At 43.6% G+C, this 15,890-nt stretch overlaps 1 protein-coding gene across 3 annotated transcripts in view; it reads left to right on the top strand.

Moving 5' to 3' along the window:
* The window catches only part of Mrtf (Myocardin-related transcription factor), a 211,812-nt gene that overhangs the window by 146,238 nt on the left and 49,684 nt on the right, over positions 1-15,890 (top strand). For all 3 annotated transcript variants that reach the window (XM_067359899.1, XM_012367993.2, XM_012367994.2), the window contains 3 exons: positions 3,217-3,317; positions 3,433-3,665; positions 5,535-5,728. In XM_067359899.1, coding sequence (XP_067216000.1) covers positions 3,217-3,317; positions 3,433-3,665; positions 5,535-5,728 — 528 coding nt within the window. The remainder of the gene's footprint in view (positions 1-3,216; positions 3,318-3,432; positions 3,666-5,534; positions 5,729-15,890) is intronic.

The following is a 15,890-nucleotide window of genomic DNA, read 5'->3' as shown; positions in this document are numbered from 1 at the left end:
TTATTGTCTTTACAGATATTTGTACTACTGAAGGAAGACCGGTTTCTCTCGCGCTCGCTCGAGGCGCGACAGACAGTAAACCTCCGGCAAAGATTGTACTTGAGGTCCGCCGAGTCGAGCGGTTGACGTTCCTCGACGTTCGTTCCTTAATCCCTTCCGGTTCTACGACGTCAACTCCCGTTTCTTATATTTGACGCGCGTCAACTTGTCTGCTGCATAAGTAAACATTTGGAATACGTTTTCGATTTGTTCATCATAATTGAAATAAATTGAAAACACCGCGTGAAATATATTGTCGTAAGAATTCATTATTCAGTGTAGTTTGCGGTAAGACGATCTCCTGATACAATCCAGAGAAAGAGGATCTCCGTGATATTGTTTGTACGTAACTTACGTATACAAGAGCGAAGTACAAAGCGGCGGTTCTACGTGACCCACGACCTCGCCTCTAATGAGCGGCAAAGCTTACGGCTATTGTAAGAGAACCTCCTCCCGCGTCGGAGGCTTCTCTCCGTTTTCTTCGTGCTCTGCCCTCCACCCGAATCCTTTCTCCGGTCTACCCGCGAGACCGTGCTCTCGTACATTTAACTCGGGCATAATAAGACAGAAGAAAATTCAACGCTCCCGCATTTATCATACCCTACGTATGCTAATTTGCCCGCGCTACAAAAGGAGAATGTAAAGTATTTTCGTTCGAGAATTAACATGCGGTGTATCGTTTCTGATTTTAATACAATTAATGTTAATGTTAATTTTTATCATTTTTAGACTTCTAAATCAATTTAGAGTTTTTCGTCGTCTGAAAAACATTTAAAAAATTTTTACATTGCCAACTTTTTTGAATTTTGCGAGATTGAAAGGTCGAGTTAACAATAGGTTTTTTAAGGATGTTAACTATCTGTAACACTCTGTGTCCAGTTGAGAAAAAATATTCTTGCTTAATTTCCTCAATTTCCGAGTTCTGCCACAAATTAAGCGATGCGCGATAATGTCTCCAAATCTCGATGCAGCTCTTCGCGAGTCGCAACGATCGCGCGATTACCAGCAAAAGAAAGATCACTCTTCGGTGATTCCTCGAAGAGATCGGCACGAAAAAAGGAAGAAGCGCACACGGGAGAGGAGAGGCGCGTAGCACCGTTCTTGTTGAGCGAATCGATGGTCGCGGCGAAGGGGAACACCCTGTACATGCCGGCGACATTCCCGAAGTGCAGCGTGCACTTTTTCGCGGCTACCAGTGCAGCGCGGATAGCCTGTGACGAGCGAGCGAGTGACTCAGAGTCTTCGAGGTAGACGCAAGGGCGAAACAACATGCACGCGTGCTCTTCTTGAGATTTATTTGCCCGAATTTCGATGGTCGTTGTCGATGCCACGACTGCCGCCGCTTCCGAGGAATGCATTTTGCATTCGAGATACTTCGCCGAATATATTTTGCGGCGGATAAGAGATTCCCCTCGCGTGTTCGATCGTTGCTTTTCCGCCGCCGGATTTGTTCGCCTGCCGCGTTAAGAACTCTCAGCGTTTGAAATACTATTTCAAAGACGAGAAGAAATATTTGACAAACTTTTCCAAAATTTTGCGAAATTAATACATCCTGCATTTAAAAACAATTCACTCTTCAATTTGATAATCACTGTCGTTATCGGCCCACATTTTACTCACACTGCGATACCTACTATTTTAGCTAACACGACACAAACTCGTGTCATTAACCCGAAGGCGGATTGCGACGACACCCGATAAATCTATCCAGCGTACACGATCGAAGACGCAGATCTCGCCGATGATGTATGGCTGTCGTGGATTTCTCGAATCGGCGCTATTAGGCCATCGACTATCGCCGATGCTTTTTGTGGTCCTCACCGAGCGACGGAGGGCATCGCGCGGGGTGGTGTCCCGTAAACGACGGCGACTAGTATCGCGTTTAACTAATGTGACCGGTTAAGAACGTATTGATCGGAGGCCGAGGCTAGATTTATGTCGGCGAATGATTCACGGCCCGTGATTTACAGCGGATTGTCCGCTGCGCGCGCATACTGATTGAGCATTTATGCCCGGCACACTAATCATTTATTGGGTTAAGGTGAAATTCTCCTGCTTTTCCCTCTCCCGTGCGGATGAAGTCTGGATTTCTCTCCCTTTCTATCCCATTTCGTACGTTGGCGCTTTAATCTTCTCGACAGATGTGTCTGGAATATACTTATAAAAATAATTAACGAGATTGACATATCGAAATATTTTAAAACACATGTCGTGTCACATGTTTTGAAATCATTCGGCCCATAAACGATATTATAAATATCACACTTTATATGCTTTCAAATTTAAGCAGCTTCCTGATGAGAAGCCTCTTATTCGCGCGAGTTACGGAATTAAAGTTATGCACTCGATTCGTCGCTTTTACGTAAAACCGAAGACACGGCTGGTTTTAGAAAGCGCGTTCACCCTAACGGCGTTGCAAAAATCGCATTTCTGTCGCCGGCCGGGGTATTCGAAAGTCCCTTGGGAGTAATGCTTCTTGTTTTTCATCTCTCGCTCCTCGATTACGGAGGCAGGGCACGCGTCTCGCCCGTAGAATGTCGCCGTAACGAAGGGGCCGCCTCTCTCTCTCTCTCTCCCTCCCCCCCTTTCCGCGAGTCCTCGCGAGGATGCGACGCGGTCCCCGAGTACACGTCGTCCTTTGCCTCACCAGCATCCCGCCGGGTGATCCCTCGATACCGGCGAACGTTTAAATTAGGCAGGGAATCCCGCGGAATGCGCGAAAGAAACGACGCGGCCGGCATTCCGCGAGGTTTTGATACGCCTTTGGGCGTATCGCGCTCGTCAGGCACTATTAGCCCTTATGCGGCAGGAATGACTCTTAAGGATCCGATCCGCGATCCTTCGCACCGCGGCTTTGCAACTTACGCGTTTTAAACCCTAATCTTCGCGCATGCAGCAACTTATTTGTGTGACAACGTCGGCACGATTAAACAATTACGCGAAAAAATAATCTGTCCAAGTTTTAAAGAATATAACTATTTTATTGGATCAGTTTTGCAGATGTTATCTTTAAAGGATTTAATTTCTGTAATCAATTAGATTTTTGATAATAGACAGTGCGTTATTCTTGAATGCCAATTCACAGAATGAATAATGACGAAGACTTGAGAATATTTGGTTGAAAAATATTTATTATGCTTTTCATTAAATTAACCTTTTGTATTTTTTCGATTGCAGAGTCTGGCCACAGGTTGGACAGCGGCTCCCCGTTTTGGAGGATTCAACTCGATCAAGACCTTCTGGATACCATCAGCGCGATCTATCCGGAGTGGTTTAAGGTAAGCCTATTTACTCCTCCTCCGCGTTATCGGAATCGGCGGCTGGATACAGCCGGCCACCTTCCGGCGTGCCCGTAGAACGAACACGAGATAACGAGATACGTGCATCGTGCAGGATTACACTAACAGCCGAGCAGCGTCGACATCGTCCTCCACGTCTCCGAGCGCTTCCGGCGCGCAGTCCTGCAACGAGAGCGCCGCCGTGGTCGTCGTCAGCGCAGAGCGCGGTGGCGAGCACAAGGTCGCCAAAGGCGACTCCAAGTCGAAGTCTAAGGCAAAAAAGGCGGACAGCTACAAGGATAAGGATCGTGATAGGAAGGAGCCTAGGCGCGACGCCAAGGACGAAAGGTGAGATAATTTGCATGTCGCGTCGTATGTAGATTATCCGCGTGGCAGAAAAAGAAGAGAAACCACACGGCGGGAGACTCGAGTTATATATCGGCGAATATTAATGAAACCTCATGAAACAGCGAAATGAGGAGAGTATTCGAGTCGCGTTATCACTTTCTACCGACTTCCACGCGCGTATAACCGGTAACGCGGCGCGCGCCGTATAAATAGAAGAAGACAAAGTATATTCTCGATCGCACGCTCGGCGTTATCGCGATCGAAAAATAGACGCGTCGTCGCGCTCGACACCTGCCTTAATTATTTTAACAAGCTGCGCGGGCTCCTCCCCAACATTTTGTCACGCATCGCCCGCATCATTATCTCGGGAGACATTATTTCTATTAATCTACTACGCGCGTCGCATTTGCAGCGATTGCAGCGCGATGTGGAGCACCGGCCTTGTAAAATTGCGGTCGCAATCAGGAGAAGTAGCGGTTTATTGCACGGGAGCCTTTTTCCTGAAATCTGACGACATAAAATAAACTCGATTCGATAAATATTCGAGGTGTAAAATATACGAAATTATAATATTTAATAATAGTGAAAAACAATATTTTTATATTTAAATGTTATTAATTACGTGATATTTGTTTTTTGTTACAATAATGCTTGATTTTAAATAATAAAAAAATTAGAATTTGTTTGACTCCAAATTTTCGCGGCATAATTTTTAGATGGAAAGCACCGATATTAGTTCGCGTACGCCTATAAGCTTCCGAGTGCCTTAATCTGCCGCTGAATTGCGCGACTAGGGCCGCGCCGAGCGGGCGATTAACCCGCAATTTAGTATCAGCACCGCGTGTAATCGTTACGCGAGAATATAAACGCTCCTAACGACCGGCTTCCTATCTCCAGCTGTGACGAGTAATCTTTTCTCGGAACTTTCCCTTCAGGATTTTAAACTACCTCGCTCGATCGTTTGGCTCAATGCTTTAAAATCCTTAATCGACTCGCCACTTTCCTACTCACGGATCTCGCCGAGTGAGCACAATTTTCTCTGAACTTTTCGCAGGATAAGTGCGAAGATATCAAATTTTTGCGTGACATTTTGCTCGCGACAAACGCATCATAGATCATCGCTGGACGAAACTGTCATAAACTTACCATCGTCGAGCCCATTGAGATAATGTTTTCACCCTTCAACGACTAAAATGATCTTACCCTTTCATCGAAAAAGGAACGCGACTCGATATTCTCTCTATTATATGCAGATTATTCGCCGAGATTATTTTACGTCACATGTGATTTACACGATACTTGCATTATATAGCAACGATATAGCAGTAGAAAACATGTACGGTTTTTTATAAATCCGATAAGTATCAGAAATTTTAAGCGTTGACATATTAAAGTTTACATTGAAGCATCAATTTTCTGCAATTTGTAATACAAAGTCTTTCCACATATAATAGTGCAAATTTTTGATAATAAGGCATGCAATATTAGCAGACATTTTTAATTTATTTAAAATTATATGTAGACTCTCGGATACATAATCGAGATATAAATTTTCGATATAAATACAACTTGACCGTCAGATATTTCTTGCCGTGTGAAGATTCGCCTCGCGCTCAAAGAGAAGGAAAGAGCGGCCTTTTCGACGTTTTCATTAGAAAACGTCGTCCCATTGAGTACCGATTGATCTGTCATTCCATCATTCGCGGCAAAAACACGCCTGGAACGACGAAGGACCCGAGGTCCGATTGACACTCGGGGCTTCAATCGGTCTCTCTTCGAGCCGACGCGATGCAACGCGGCGACGTATGAAAGATTAATTCACAAAACGGCGGCGTTTTGCTTGTTTTGGTCCGTCCTTCGGGCCTGCAGGGACGCTGGAAGCGGTAAGAAAGGGACGAAGCTCTCGCCGCAGCAGGATAAAGCAGCGGCGAACGCGACAGGAAGGAAGACCGCGGGTGTTGTCCCAGGATCGGGATCGGAGATGGCCGAGGGCAATCAATCGCCGCCGAAGGCGGAGGTCGACGATTCGCCTCTCCAGCACGCCATGGACCGCAACAAGGAATGTGAGTACACATCTCTTATTCATGTCAAATTTATGTCGAGATTTAATTTTAGCGTAAAAAAAGAGTAATCGTGAACTTACAAACTCTATTGAGAGTCAAAAATGAAGTCGTTACTTGTGTTGGCCGAATCTTAATGTAATTTTTTGGTAACGCGCGTTTAAATATTTTTTAACAATTTTTCCTCTGAATATATCTAGTTTTTATCAAATTCTTACTTTTATAATTCAGTTTCAACGTTTGACAAAACTTTTAATTTCTATTAATATTTTGCACAAGATATTTTTGAAATATCTTGTTAGGATTAAAATTCACCCGTCAATGCTCGGCTTCGTTTAGTTCACATCACTCTGTCTCCATTTTTCGCAGCGCGTTTATTTACTCTGTCATAGAAACGGAAACGTCATCTCCCGACATCCGGGGTAAACGATGCATAAAGATCTAACGGTTTCTTCGCGCGGCGATCGCTTCCGATCGATTAATTATGTGCGGGGGGAATTTATTATTATTATGCAATGCAGTCCGAGCTGCTTATGCGCTAGCATGTTGTATGCACCTCACAGCATGCGTCGTTGCAGTTACATATCCCGTAATGCTACATGGTGCGAAACGAGCATCCTCTAGAAGGCGCCTGTAATCGAAGAAAGTGCTGAGAAGGGCTGCCTTTAACAATCGCGGGCAGCTCGCCATTACGCCCCACGGCGACTGTAATCATCCGCTCGTTATTCGGCGCCGATCCGCGAGCACCGCTCGATTATCGATTTGGATTCCGGCGATTTTTTATCCAATAAAAAAGTGCGCGCCGCGGCACGGAGCTTTTATCACCGCGCAAAATGCAGCTCTCTCCAGCCCATTCACTCATTTCCGCTATAACTGCCGGCATCAGCCGATCGTTCCTCAAGTTAGATCTCCGTTTTGTATTCAGGACGCGACTTCCCACGGATAAAATAGTGATATCGATGACACTAGCATTGCCGTAGCGTTCAGTATTACTTCTTATCAGTTTTATAACGGCAAACATACGATAATTGAAAATTTCTCACTTTTATTATTACAAACAACAAATGCAGCATTTAATTAATTTATTTCCGTCTCAAGATTGTGTCTTGCAAAGTTTTACAAATCTTGAATCTTCTTCAGTTTTTAAATACTATCAGTCTGTGTGTAAAATAAGATTGAGTCCGAGAGATTCTTAGTGTGTGCCGAATAAAAGAAAATGATTTCAATAATTTCGTCCGCAGACAAGCGTGTAAGTATCGATGCCGCTTTCAAAACTTTGCGGCTGTTTCTTTCGCGGTGAATTGAACGCGTGCCAAGCTTTTTTCGTTGACGAAATTCCGCGGTATATATATACATCGATTCGCCGTGGTCAAGTCCTCATTAAAACCATGGTGCTATCGTGCGTGCGCATACTCTTCAGAACGTTACTTTGTCACGTTCATTGGTCGCCTTTTTCTGTAATTACTTCTTGCCATTGGATGCTCTCGAAGCGCTCTCCCTTCACAGCCCGTGCGAAGGACGCGCAACGAGAGCGCACACCGTCGACAATACCTTTTTATGGACGGCCGTGGAAATCAATAATGACATCTTATATCTTTCTCATTAAAATTTCAAAAGGCATCTCAAAGCCGTTAAAGAATAGGTGAAAAATTAGGATGTCCACAAAAAACTTGAATGCCAAGCACTTTAATGGATTAATAGATTAATAACGAGTCGCTCTTGTTTTGTTCAAAAAAATTACGAAACAATTTTCATAAATCTGATAGACAGGCGATAAATTCCTTTAGAATGTTCCAACGTTATTATCGAGTCTTTTGGAACATTGGCGGGTAAATTTCGACAGATACCTTGCTCGATCACCTGTGCATGTATTTAAATGCGTATGTGTGCGGCGGTCTACGGGAAAGAGACAGTGCGGGCATTCGTGCAGACAGGTAGGTGCAGATTCGCGTGTGAGGGCCGTGTATATATGTGCACACGAGAGGCAGGAGGCGTGCCTATTTATAACGGTGATATCATCGCCGATTACCTACGCTTTCGCGTGGACAATCGTAAATTCTCGCAGCAGAAGGGTGCGGGCCGATTTGAGGCTTCAGTAAATATCCTTCGCAATCTTTCTGATTTCTTTCTTGCTTCTCTCTTTGTTTTCCTGTCATTATTTTTCTACTCCTTTGACAAATGCGAAGTTTTCTAAAAAGATACAAGATATATAATTAATAATCATAGACAGAATTTGAAAATTTCTCGAATTTTTGTACCCTGTCTGACTCGACACGATTTTTTCCACTGATTTTTACAAACTATCAAAGATACGTCCGATTTTCCGATTGCGTCTCTATCTTATGATGCTATAAAGTGATGTAATGAATTTCTTAGTGCACATTCGCGAGTATATCGCGCAGTTGAGATACGAAAGTACGGTCGCCGATTACACCGAGCTAATTATCGTCGGCGTATCTCGTCCTAATACATTCGTTATACTGGCGCGCAAACTTGCACGCTCGTTTCGTAATGGAAAATTATGTCAGAATTATGCGCCGTGTGCTCGAAGGGGCCTCTCCTTTCTATCCTATAAAACCAATAACCTCGAGTAGCGCTGCGCTTAATGAGACATCGTCATTAATGAGACGTCCTACGCGACAAGCCCGTATGGTCATTACAAAAATTTCGCGTTTTTTTAGTGAACAACAACAGCGCTGAATTTGCAAATAAGCGATCAGTTAGAGTTTGCTAAAAGTCTTCATTAGATCTATAATCACTTGGTTTCTTACTTTTAATTATATGACCCGTTATTTGGCAAAACATAATTTATTTTATTTGATGAATAATTATAAATAAATTATTATGTATTCAAAATTCCAAGATTATTAAATCTTTATAATATCGTTTCACTTAAGGGCCTCTTTCAAAACTTCTTAAATCTACTACTAAATAACGATGTGGAAAGTGAATGCGCGGGATATTTTCACCGTGAAACGAATCGCGTGGAAACGAATTTCATGCTGAGCACTAATTGGCGTCCGCGACAAAGTATACCAGAGATCGGGAATTTCGTAATTAGGAGGTGGCTCCAGCTTCCTCTTCCCGTAAACTCGCATCGCGATGACGGAAGCTCGCGCCGATCGTTACGCTTATCGGAATATCTGTGCGCGATACGAACGACAAATATATTTCGAGTGACCGTCTTAGGAAAGTTTCACTCGTATTCGGTCTCGCTTCTTACCTTTCGTACCGCTACCGCGACCTTCGTACCGTTGCATTTATTAAGGCGGCGTATTATACGATCGAGGCGGGTGCTAGTTAGTATAGAGAAGAAAAAATACGTTGTTAAGATAAGACCTCGTGTAACACGACGATTTACGGCAACAGCTGTAGAGATAATTTTATACCTCTAACAGATATTTAAATATAAATTTGTTACTCCGATTTGCGATATCTTTTCTCGAATGAATATTAGATGAGAATTAAACAGAGCGATTGGACTTAAATATACGCTCAAAATGTAGACTATAATACTCGAGCACGACCGGGCATGTCAGCGGGATTTCTTTGTATAAATTTAACAAGATAGATTTGTGGCATTGTCGTCACATATATCTCGCACATATCCTTGATTCCGGAAAGTGCTTTAAGATCAAGAAAAACCAATTCGGTCAGCACGTATTTGTCGTTCGTGTTTTTTCCTCTAAACGTCCAAAAGCGTGTATTATCGGCGAGTCAACTTGATTTGCGAGTGCGCGACGTGCCTTTACCGGATTTAATTATATGATCGTTCGTTGGTGTTCGAAAAGTCCACCGGCATGATGGCCAATTACGCGACTGCGAAAACCGCGTTTTTCTTCGCGCCGCTGCACATAAAGGCACGCAGTCGCCTAATTTTCGAGGGCGCTCGCGTACGACGACGACGATTGTGAGATTAATTAAATGAAAAGCAAGATCATAACTTTCGACTTTTGCCGGGCCGTAAAAGCGGGCTTTTACGGTTTTGCCGAGAACCGATCCTGAAAACAGGCGCATTGCCGAAGTTAACCCACTTTGCGCCTGCAACCCTCCGTGAATCGTTTTATCTGCGAATTCTTGTCACGAAGGAAAAAACATAAGATATATTTTTTAAATATTTTACTAATTATCACTTTTTATTTAAGAATTTTAATAACAATTTTACCCTTAATTGTCTCATACACCTTTTCTTCTAATTTGTGTCACGATTAATATTTAGGAGATTTTCCTAAAGAAAAAATAAAGTGGTTTTTTATTTTTTATTAAAATATATAATTATTTTATATTAAATATTTCGAGGCTATATTTTAGTTATTTTATAATAAAAAAAGAAACACAAAGGCAAAATTTTAGATGTTTGATTTTTGTCAGGTACAGACCTTTCCCAATACGACGAGATCTCGCATTTCGACTGTAAGCGCGCGCGAAGGATCGATCTCCGGCGTCATACTTATAAATAAATCGCGCTTTATCGTTGCATATTCATACACGCACCGCAGTGCCCCGGGTTCTCGTGGGCGAACCGGATCGCGATATGTCGAATCAGAGCCGTTCGTGGCCAGAAAGTATCGCATTGAAATCGGCGAGTATGCCGCTCTGCACGGCGTAAAAATCGGCGCGCGTGCGTGCGCGAGAAAAAAAAAGGGGCACACGCTCGATGGTTGCGCCGCACGACCTACGCAAGTAACACGCTGTTTTATAACACCGCGCTGCTTGGCCACGTGCCTTTGAATGATCGAAACGATTACTTCCCCTCCGAAGCACACGCCGTGATTTTATGTCTTTTTAATGGATATAAAAATATAATGTAACGGCATATTTACAACGAAAACGCAAGCCAAGTTTCACCATGTAGAACGATCGTCATATATGTTTATTGCACACGAAGAATAATATTTTATTTATGAATGTATGAATGGGTATAAAAATTTTAAAAATAAAATACAAACTTAAGGTTTTCAGCCAATATTAATGTTAATTAATGTATTTTTTTTTTATAAAATAAATTAAAAACTTGAATTTTGTTCGTAGACGCGCATTGTCGGTTTCCTGCCGATATTAATTTTTGAAATTATAACACGCGAGATACCGGACGAAATGCAATCGAATCACATACGTTTAAGACGTAAAGCAACGGAAGAATGCGTGCATCGGAACGGTACGGCGAATTAAAATTCAGTAGCCAACGGCGGCGGAAAGCATTGACGAGAGGAAGGAAGTGACGATCGTTAGTATTCAAGGCTGGCCGATCGAACGGCCGCGTCGCGAGCAAGAGCGTGATTACGAGGAGGAAAGGGAGGAAAAGGACGAAAGATCTCCTGAGCCAAAGAACTCTGGTGACCGAGTGTTAACGTTGACCGTTGCCACCGCCGCTCGGAATCGATTCTCGCTGACAGAGCCCACGCGTAGCGAATTAAACGGGACATCCTCTCTTCCTTCCGCGAGCGATCGTGCCTGGAGACGCCTAATTCGATTGTTCGCCGACACGCCGATTAATACAGACACACCCGTCGTGCTTCATCTGCGTCTCGTCTATCCAATTATCTTACACATTAAATATGGCATCACTATGTCAATAATAAAGAAATTATTTCTCCAACAATGGGAAATGTCAATAATAGTCTGTAAAATTTTACCGTAATTAATGTTAACAATTACATTGATTAACGTTGACATTTTTTCCCAATTGCTTCGCTTCACAGTTAAAATTCAAGTGAAAGTAGATAATAATATATTATATAAATAAATGAACGTAATTAAAAATCAACTTTTTCAATTAAAAAATATTCTGATTAATTATTAAATAATTGGAGGCATCTTATATATATATATTGAGCTTTGCGAAATAAATTTGTGTGCATTGAACATATTTTTTTCTACTGGAAGAATAGGATGACAATTCTTTGACCAGGAAGACCCGACGAGCCGATGAAACGCGGCGCGCGAGTCTCACGGCACGCCTCGTTTCGTCACCGGAACGATGGAGCCGCTTCGCGTGTGCGCGCTCGCAGGACAATTCTACGGCCCACGCGCTATTGTGGTCGCGGCAAATCGGTCGGCCACCTGGCCCGATCCCGGCTCGTCCTCGCGCGGCACAGTGGCCTTCCTCTTCATCCGTTCGTCGTCTCTCTTTTCTATCCGCGCGAGATATCGTAACACTCTGAATATCTGAAGAAATCCGGCGGCTAGAAAAGATTATCTTTTTCATCGGGATTTGAATTATGAACACCGCGTATCAAAAAAATGTCTCTCTTGTACAAAAATCTCAAGAAGCTAACACAAACTGATATCATATATTTCATAATTACGACGCAATACATAATGCGCGACGTTGTCTATCTTTTATTTGTCAAATATTATTTGCGTAATTTAGATATAATTTACTTTATTTTTTGTTCAATGACCAATTCAGTTCTCGTGCTTCCTGGAGGCATCATCGCGCGGAAATTTGAGAGAGGCGCTTTCGCCCAGCTACTTAGAATTCATGTCGCTTTTAAACGCTTTAAACCCGTCACGCCGATGCAACCACGGCGGCGGTAATTTCTTTCTGCCGGCCACGGCCGCGCGCACAATTTCCCACATTAGCGGCGTAATGACGGCGATGGCGGCGGCGGTGACGGCAGCAGCGGCGGCGGTGGCGGCGGCGGCGGCGGCTCGTCCCCGAATCGCAACATGCTTATTACCATTTCATTACCTCGCGGCGAAAAGGCGGCGAACGATGCGTAAATTACGCATCCTGGCATAAAGCCGCTGACGCCCAATTTGCCGCTCGCGCGCATGTATGCGCACGCATGCGGAGCGGGCGACGCACCTGCGGACACTTTTCTTGAATGTCGCGATTAATAATCGTCGCGAGTCGCGACCCTCCCGCGCGATATTTCGTCGTCTTCGAGTTCCACAGTCGTCGCCGGGACCGCACCACACACGATCTCGATCGATGCGATCCCTCCGATACACGCGGCGAAAAAAAGACGGCGAAGAAAATAATTACCGACCTGTGCGAGTAATTACTCGTGGCTGCGCGAGGACCGGAGGAAGCATCAGGCGAAAAACGACACACGACAATTCTGTTCTTTTTCGTCGTTTTTTCATGAAACTTTTTTTTGCCAGTTCTGCGATTGAATTAAGGCGAGCGTATGCAAAAGAGAGAGAGAGAGAGAGAGAGAGACGTTCCCAGCATCTGCGAGAGTTTCCTGGCAGTCTTAAATGTAACGTACCGACGGTTACGCAAGGAAAGGGCTTTGATTGAGGCGAGATACAAATTGCTAATTACCTAATTAGACCCACTGACCCACAATGAGCGACCGAGCGACCACCCGGCATGCCCTCGCGTGGTGCGAGCCATGTTGAAGGACCGCGCCTCACTTTGCCTTTCATCGCCTTTATTCCAGCAATTTTCACAGTAATATCTCGCGACGTGTTTATCGCGCTCTATGACCTGCCACCGTCTACCTGCAATATACTTGACAAGATTATAATGCGCGATGAAATAATTTTGCAGTGAATTGTACGAAAGCATAGCATGACTGTTGTGATTTTAAAAAAAATTTTTAAAGCATGTATATAGAATGTCTTAGAATCTACATCTACTGTATTTAATATTTAATTAATAGGAATTTATTCACAAATCTATAATTAATTTTGTAACTTTCTAGTGCGATATTAAATACTTTTGTATATTAATGGAATCTGAAATATTTTATAATTACATGTTTACTCACGAGACTCCAATTAACGTTGAAAAGATATTGTTTACCCCAAAAATTTTACATTCGGCAGGCACAAGTTGTACCAGACGTCATTGCATTTCATTATAATCGCCGCGATAAAATTATGCGCCGTGTCACGCGGACAAAGATTGCATTAAAATTATACGTGTGTCTGGATCATTGATTTATCTCTTGCGTAATCCACATTGCGCTCTGCCCACGGAGCCATTGGTTCTTTTCTTTTTCTTCGTAACGGAGAGTCGTGAATTTAAATCACGACTCGCGTGCGCTCATTGATAAGGATACCTACATAGTACATAAGCGTAACCTCATTCGCATTGAAATTCGACCATTAAACCGCGCGCGTCTTTTCTCCGCGCGCGAAAACGAATTTCACCGTGCGGCGACAGATAAGCCGCGACGTGCAGTATGGCGTCATAAATAAGCGATTATCTTAATTAACCGGAGAATTGTTTTGGCCTACGCGTTTTGCAGCGCTACCCACATGCGCAGTCCTGTGTCAGGGTTGTGACGTCGTCGTGCGCATCAAACGGAGTGCGTTTACTGAAAGTCTGATTAGAAACGAAAAAGCATCGATGTGAAAAATGCATAAGAAATATATCGCAAATCTAACGTAATTGTATATGTTTTCCCAAATTAATCTTAATAATGTTTTACAAAATACAAGGCATATAATTTTTGCCTAAATTAGATGAATATCATTTGTTGACAAAAATATTTATCGCAAATACTCGTGATATGGAGAAATTGGAACTGTGCTTCAAGAAACGCAGTTTGAGACAAAGATTATAATTTATGTTATTGTAATATCTAGCAATAGTCTGTGATCAGCGCTACCTATCACCACAGAGGAAGTTGAATTAATTACCGCCTACTTTTTATATCGTCTAATCGTTGCGCAATAATCCAATTAAGCATTCGGATTGCACAATCTCCAAATACCTCTTCGCGCGCGCAAGAGACGGAGACGACGAGTCCTTACGAAATTACAGGGGGGCGTTACGTGTCGCGGTTAGCCGCTGCTCCTCTCGGGGAAATATTTTATTCCTCGACTTGTTTTCGTGTCGCGCGAAGAAACGGGAACGAGCGGAGGAGGATGTTTACCTCAGGTGAGCTTTACGGCTCGTCATCGCCGAGGTGCCTGCTGCTGTGTCTACGCGTTGTTTAAGTCGCGATAATGATGGTGCCGGAACGTTGTCCTTGAGTAGCTAAAGGCCACGTAGGTGGTGTACGACACGCGGAAGATGGAAAAGCCGTTCTCCGAACGCGTGTAGGCGAAATGTATCAAGGCTAACGTAGCCATTCTGTCGACACTTGTCGACTGATCGTGACGTTTAAATAGGTGAACCGGCGTGACAAACGATCGCCATGAATGAACTCTCTCTCTTGAAAGAGAGAGCGAAGCTGATCCACGCTTGACGTTGATTTTCGGCTGTATAAGAAATTTGATGTAACTAGAAGGACAGCTGCGTTTCAGATTTTTTTTTTTTTTTTTTTTTAATAAACGTCCTGTATAATTTAGAAGGATTTCCACAGAACGTCGTTAAAGTAAAACGTCAGAATGTTTTTTTACAAACGCAAAACGATTTTAAACTTATGTTTCGTCATTATATCTCTTGTAATTACGTCGATTACATCTCGCAAAGTGTGTTCTTTTCGTGTTCCTTTCACATATTCGTGCGTTTATGCATCGTAACAGGAAAGTAGCGTGAAGGTACCCGAGATATTTTCGAGCGCTCGGTGATTGAAAGACGTTCCAGCGAGAGCCGGAGCTTGTACCGCACGGCGAAACATATCTTTATTACTTTGGTCGGATGTTTAACGCGCAGGAGGAGAGTAAAGCGTCAACGTCGGATGTCTTGTTGCTACCGTTGCGGGAGAGTGTCTCGCATTAACAACGTGCACTTAACGCTTTATAAGTATTTCGTTACTCTTATCCAGATTTCATTACTTTAAACAGTCGCCGCGGTCCGAGTTTATTCTTCAAGAGTGATGGCTCGTGCCCCGGTATTTCCTGGCTGTCCAGAATTGCGAAAGGTTCTCCCCCACTTTTCCTTCCTCGCCTGCCTCCTTTTCTCTCTCGCTCCTCTTTCTCCCTTTCTCCCTCGCGAGAATCGTAGGAGGAATGGTGAGGGAGGCGAGGGCAGCGAGGTGAACGTGAGCCGTAATGACTGTACGGTGCAAAAATTCGCAATTAACTTCTGGCGGGCGCGGTGGTGTCACGTCGGCGTAATTGGTTTTGCAAAAAACTTTTACGTGTTTTCGCGGCATTTGCATAATGTGCGAGGTGAACACGGTCGATCGATCGGTTAATTTAAATACTGAATGCGAAACGCCGCCGCGCCACCGCGGCGCGTACCGGACGCGCGAGCATCGTCTCCATTAGCTTGTAATTATCATTACTTATTGCTGGTAAATGCCGGCTCAGTGGTACG

This window comes from Linepithema humile, chromosome 1, assembly GCF_040581485.1.
Source record: "Linepithema humile isolate Giens D197 chromosome 1, Lhum_UNIL_v1.0, whole genome shotgun sequence".
In the NCBI taxonomy this organism is placed as follows: Eukaryota; Metazoa; Arthropoda; class Insecta; order Hymenoptera; family Formicidae; genus Linepithema; species Linepithema humile.
The sequence above is the reverse complement of the archived record's forward strand: the minus strand, read 5'-3'. Positions and strand labels throughout refer to the sequence as shown.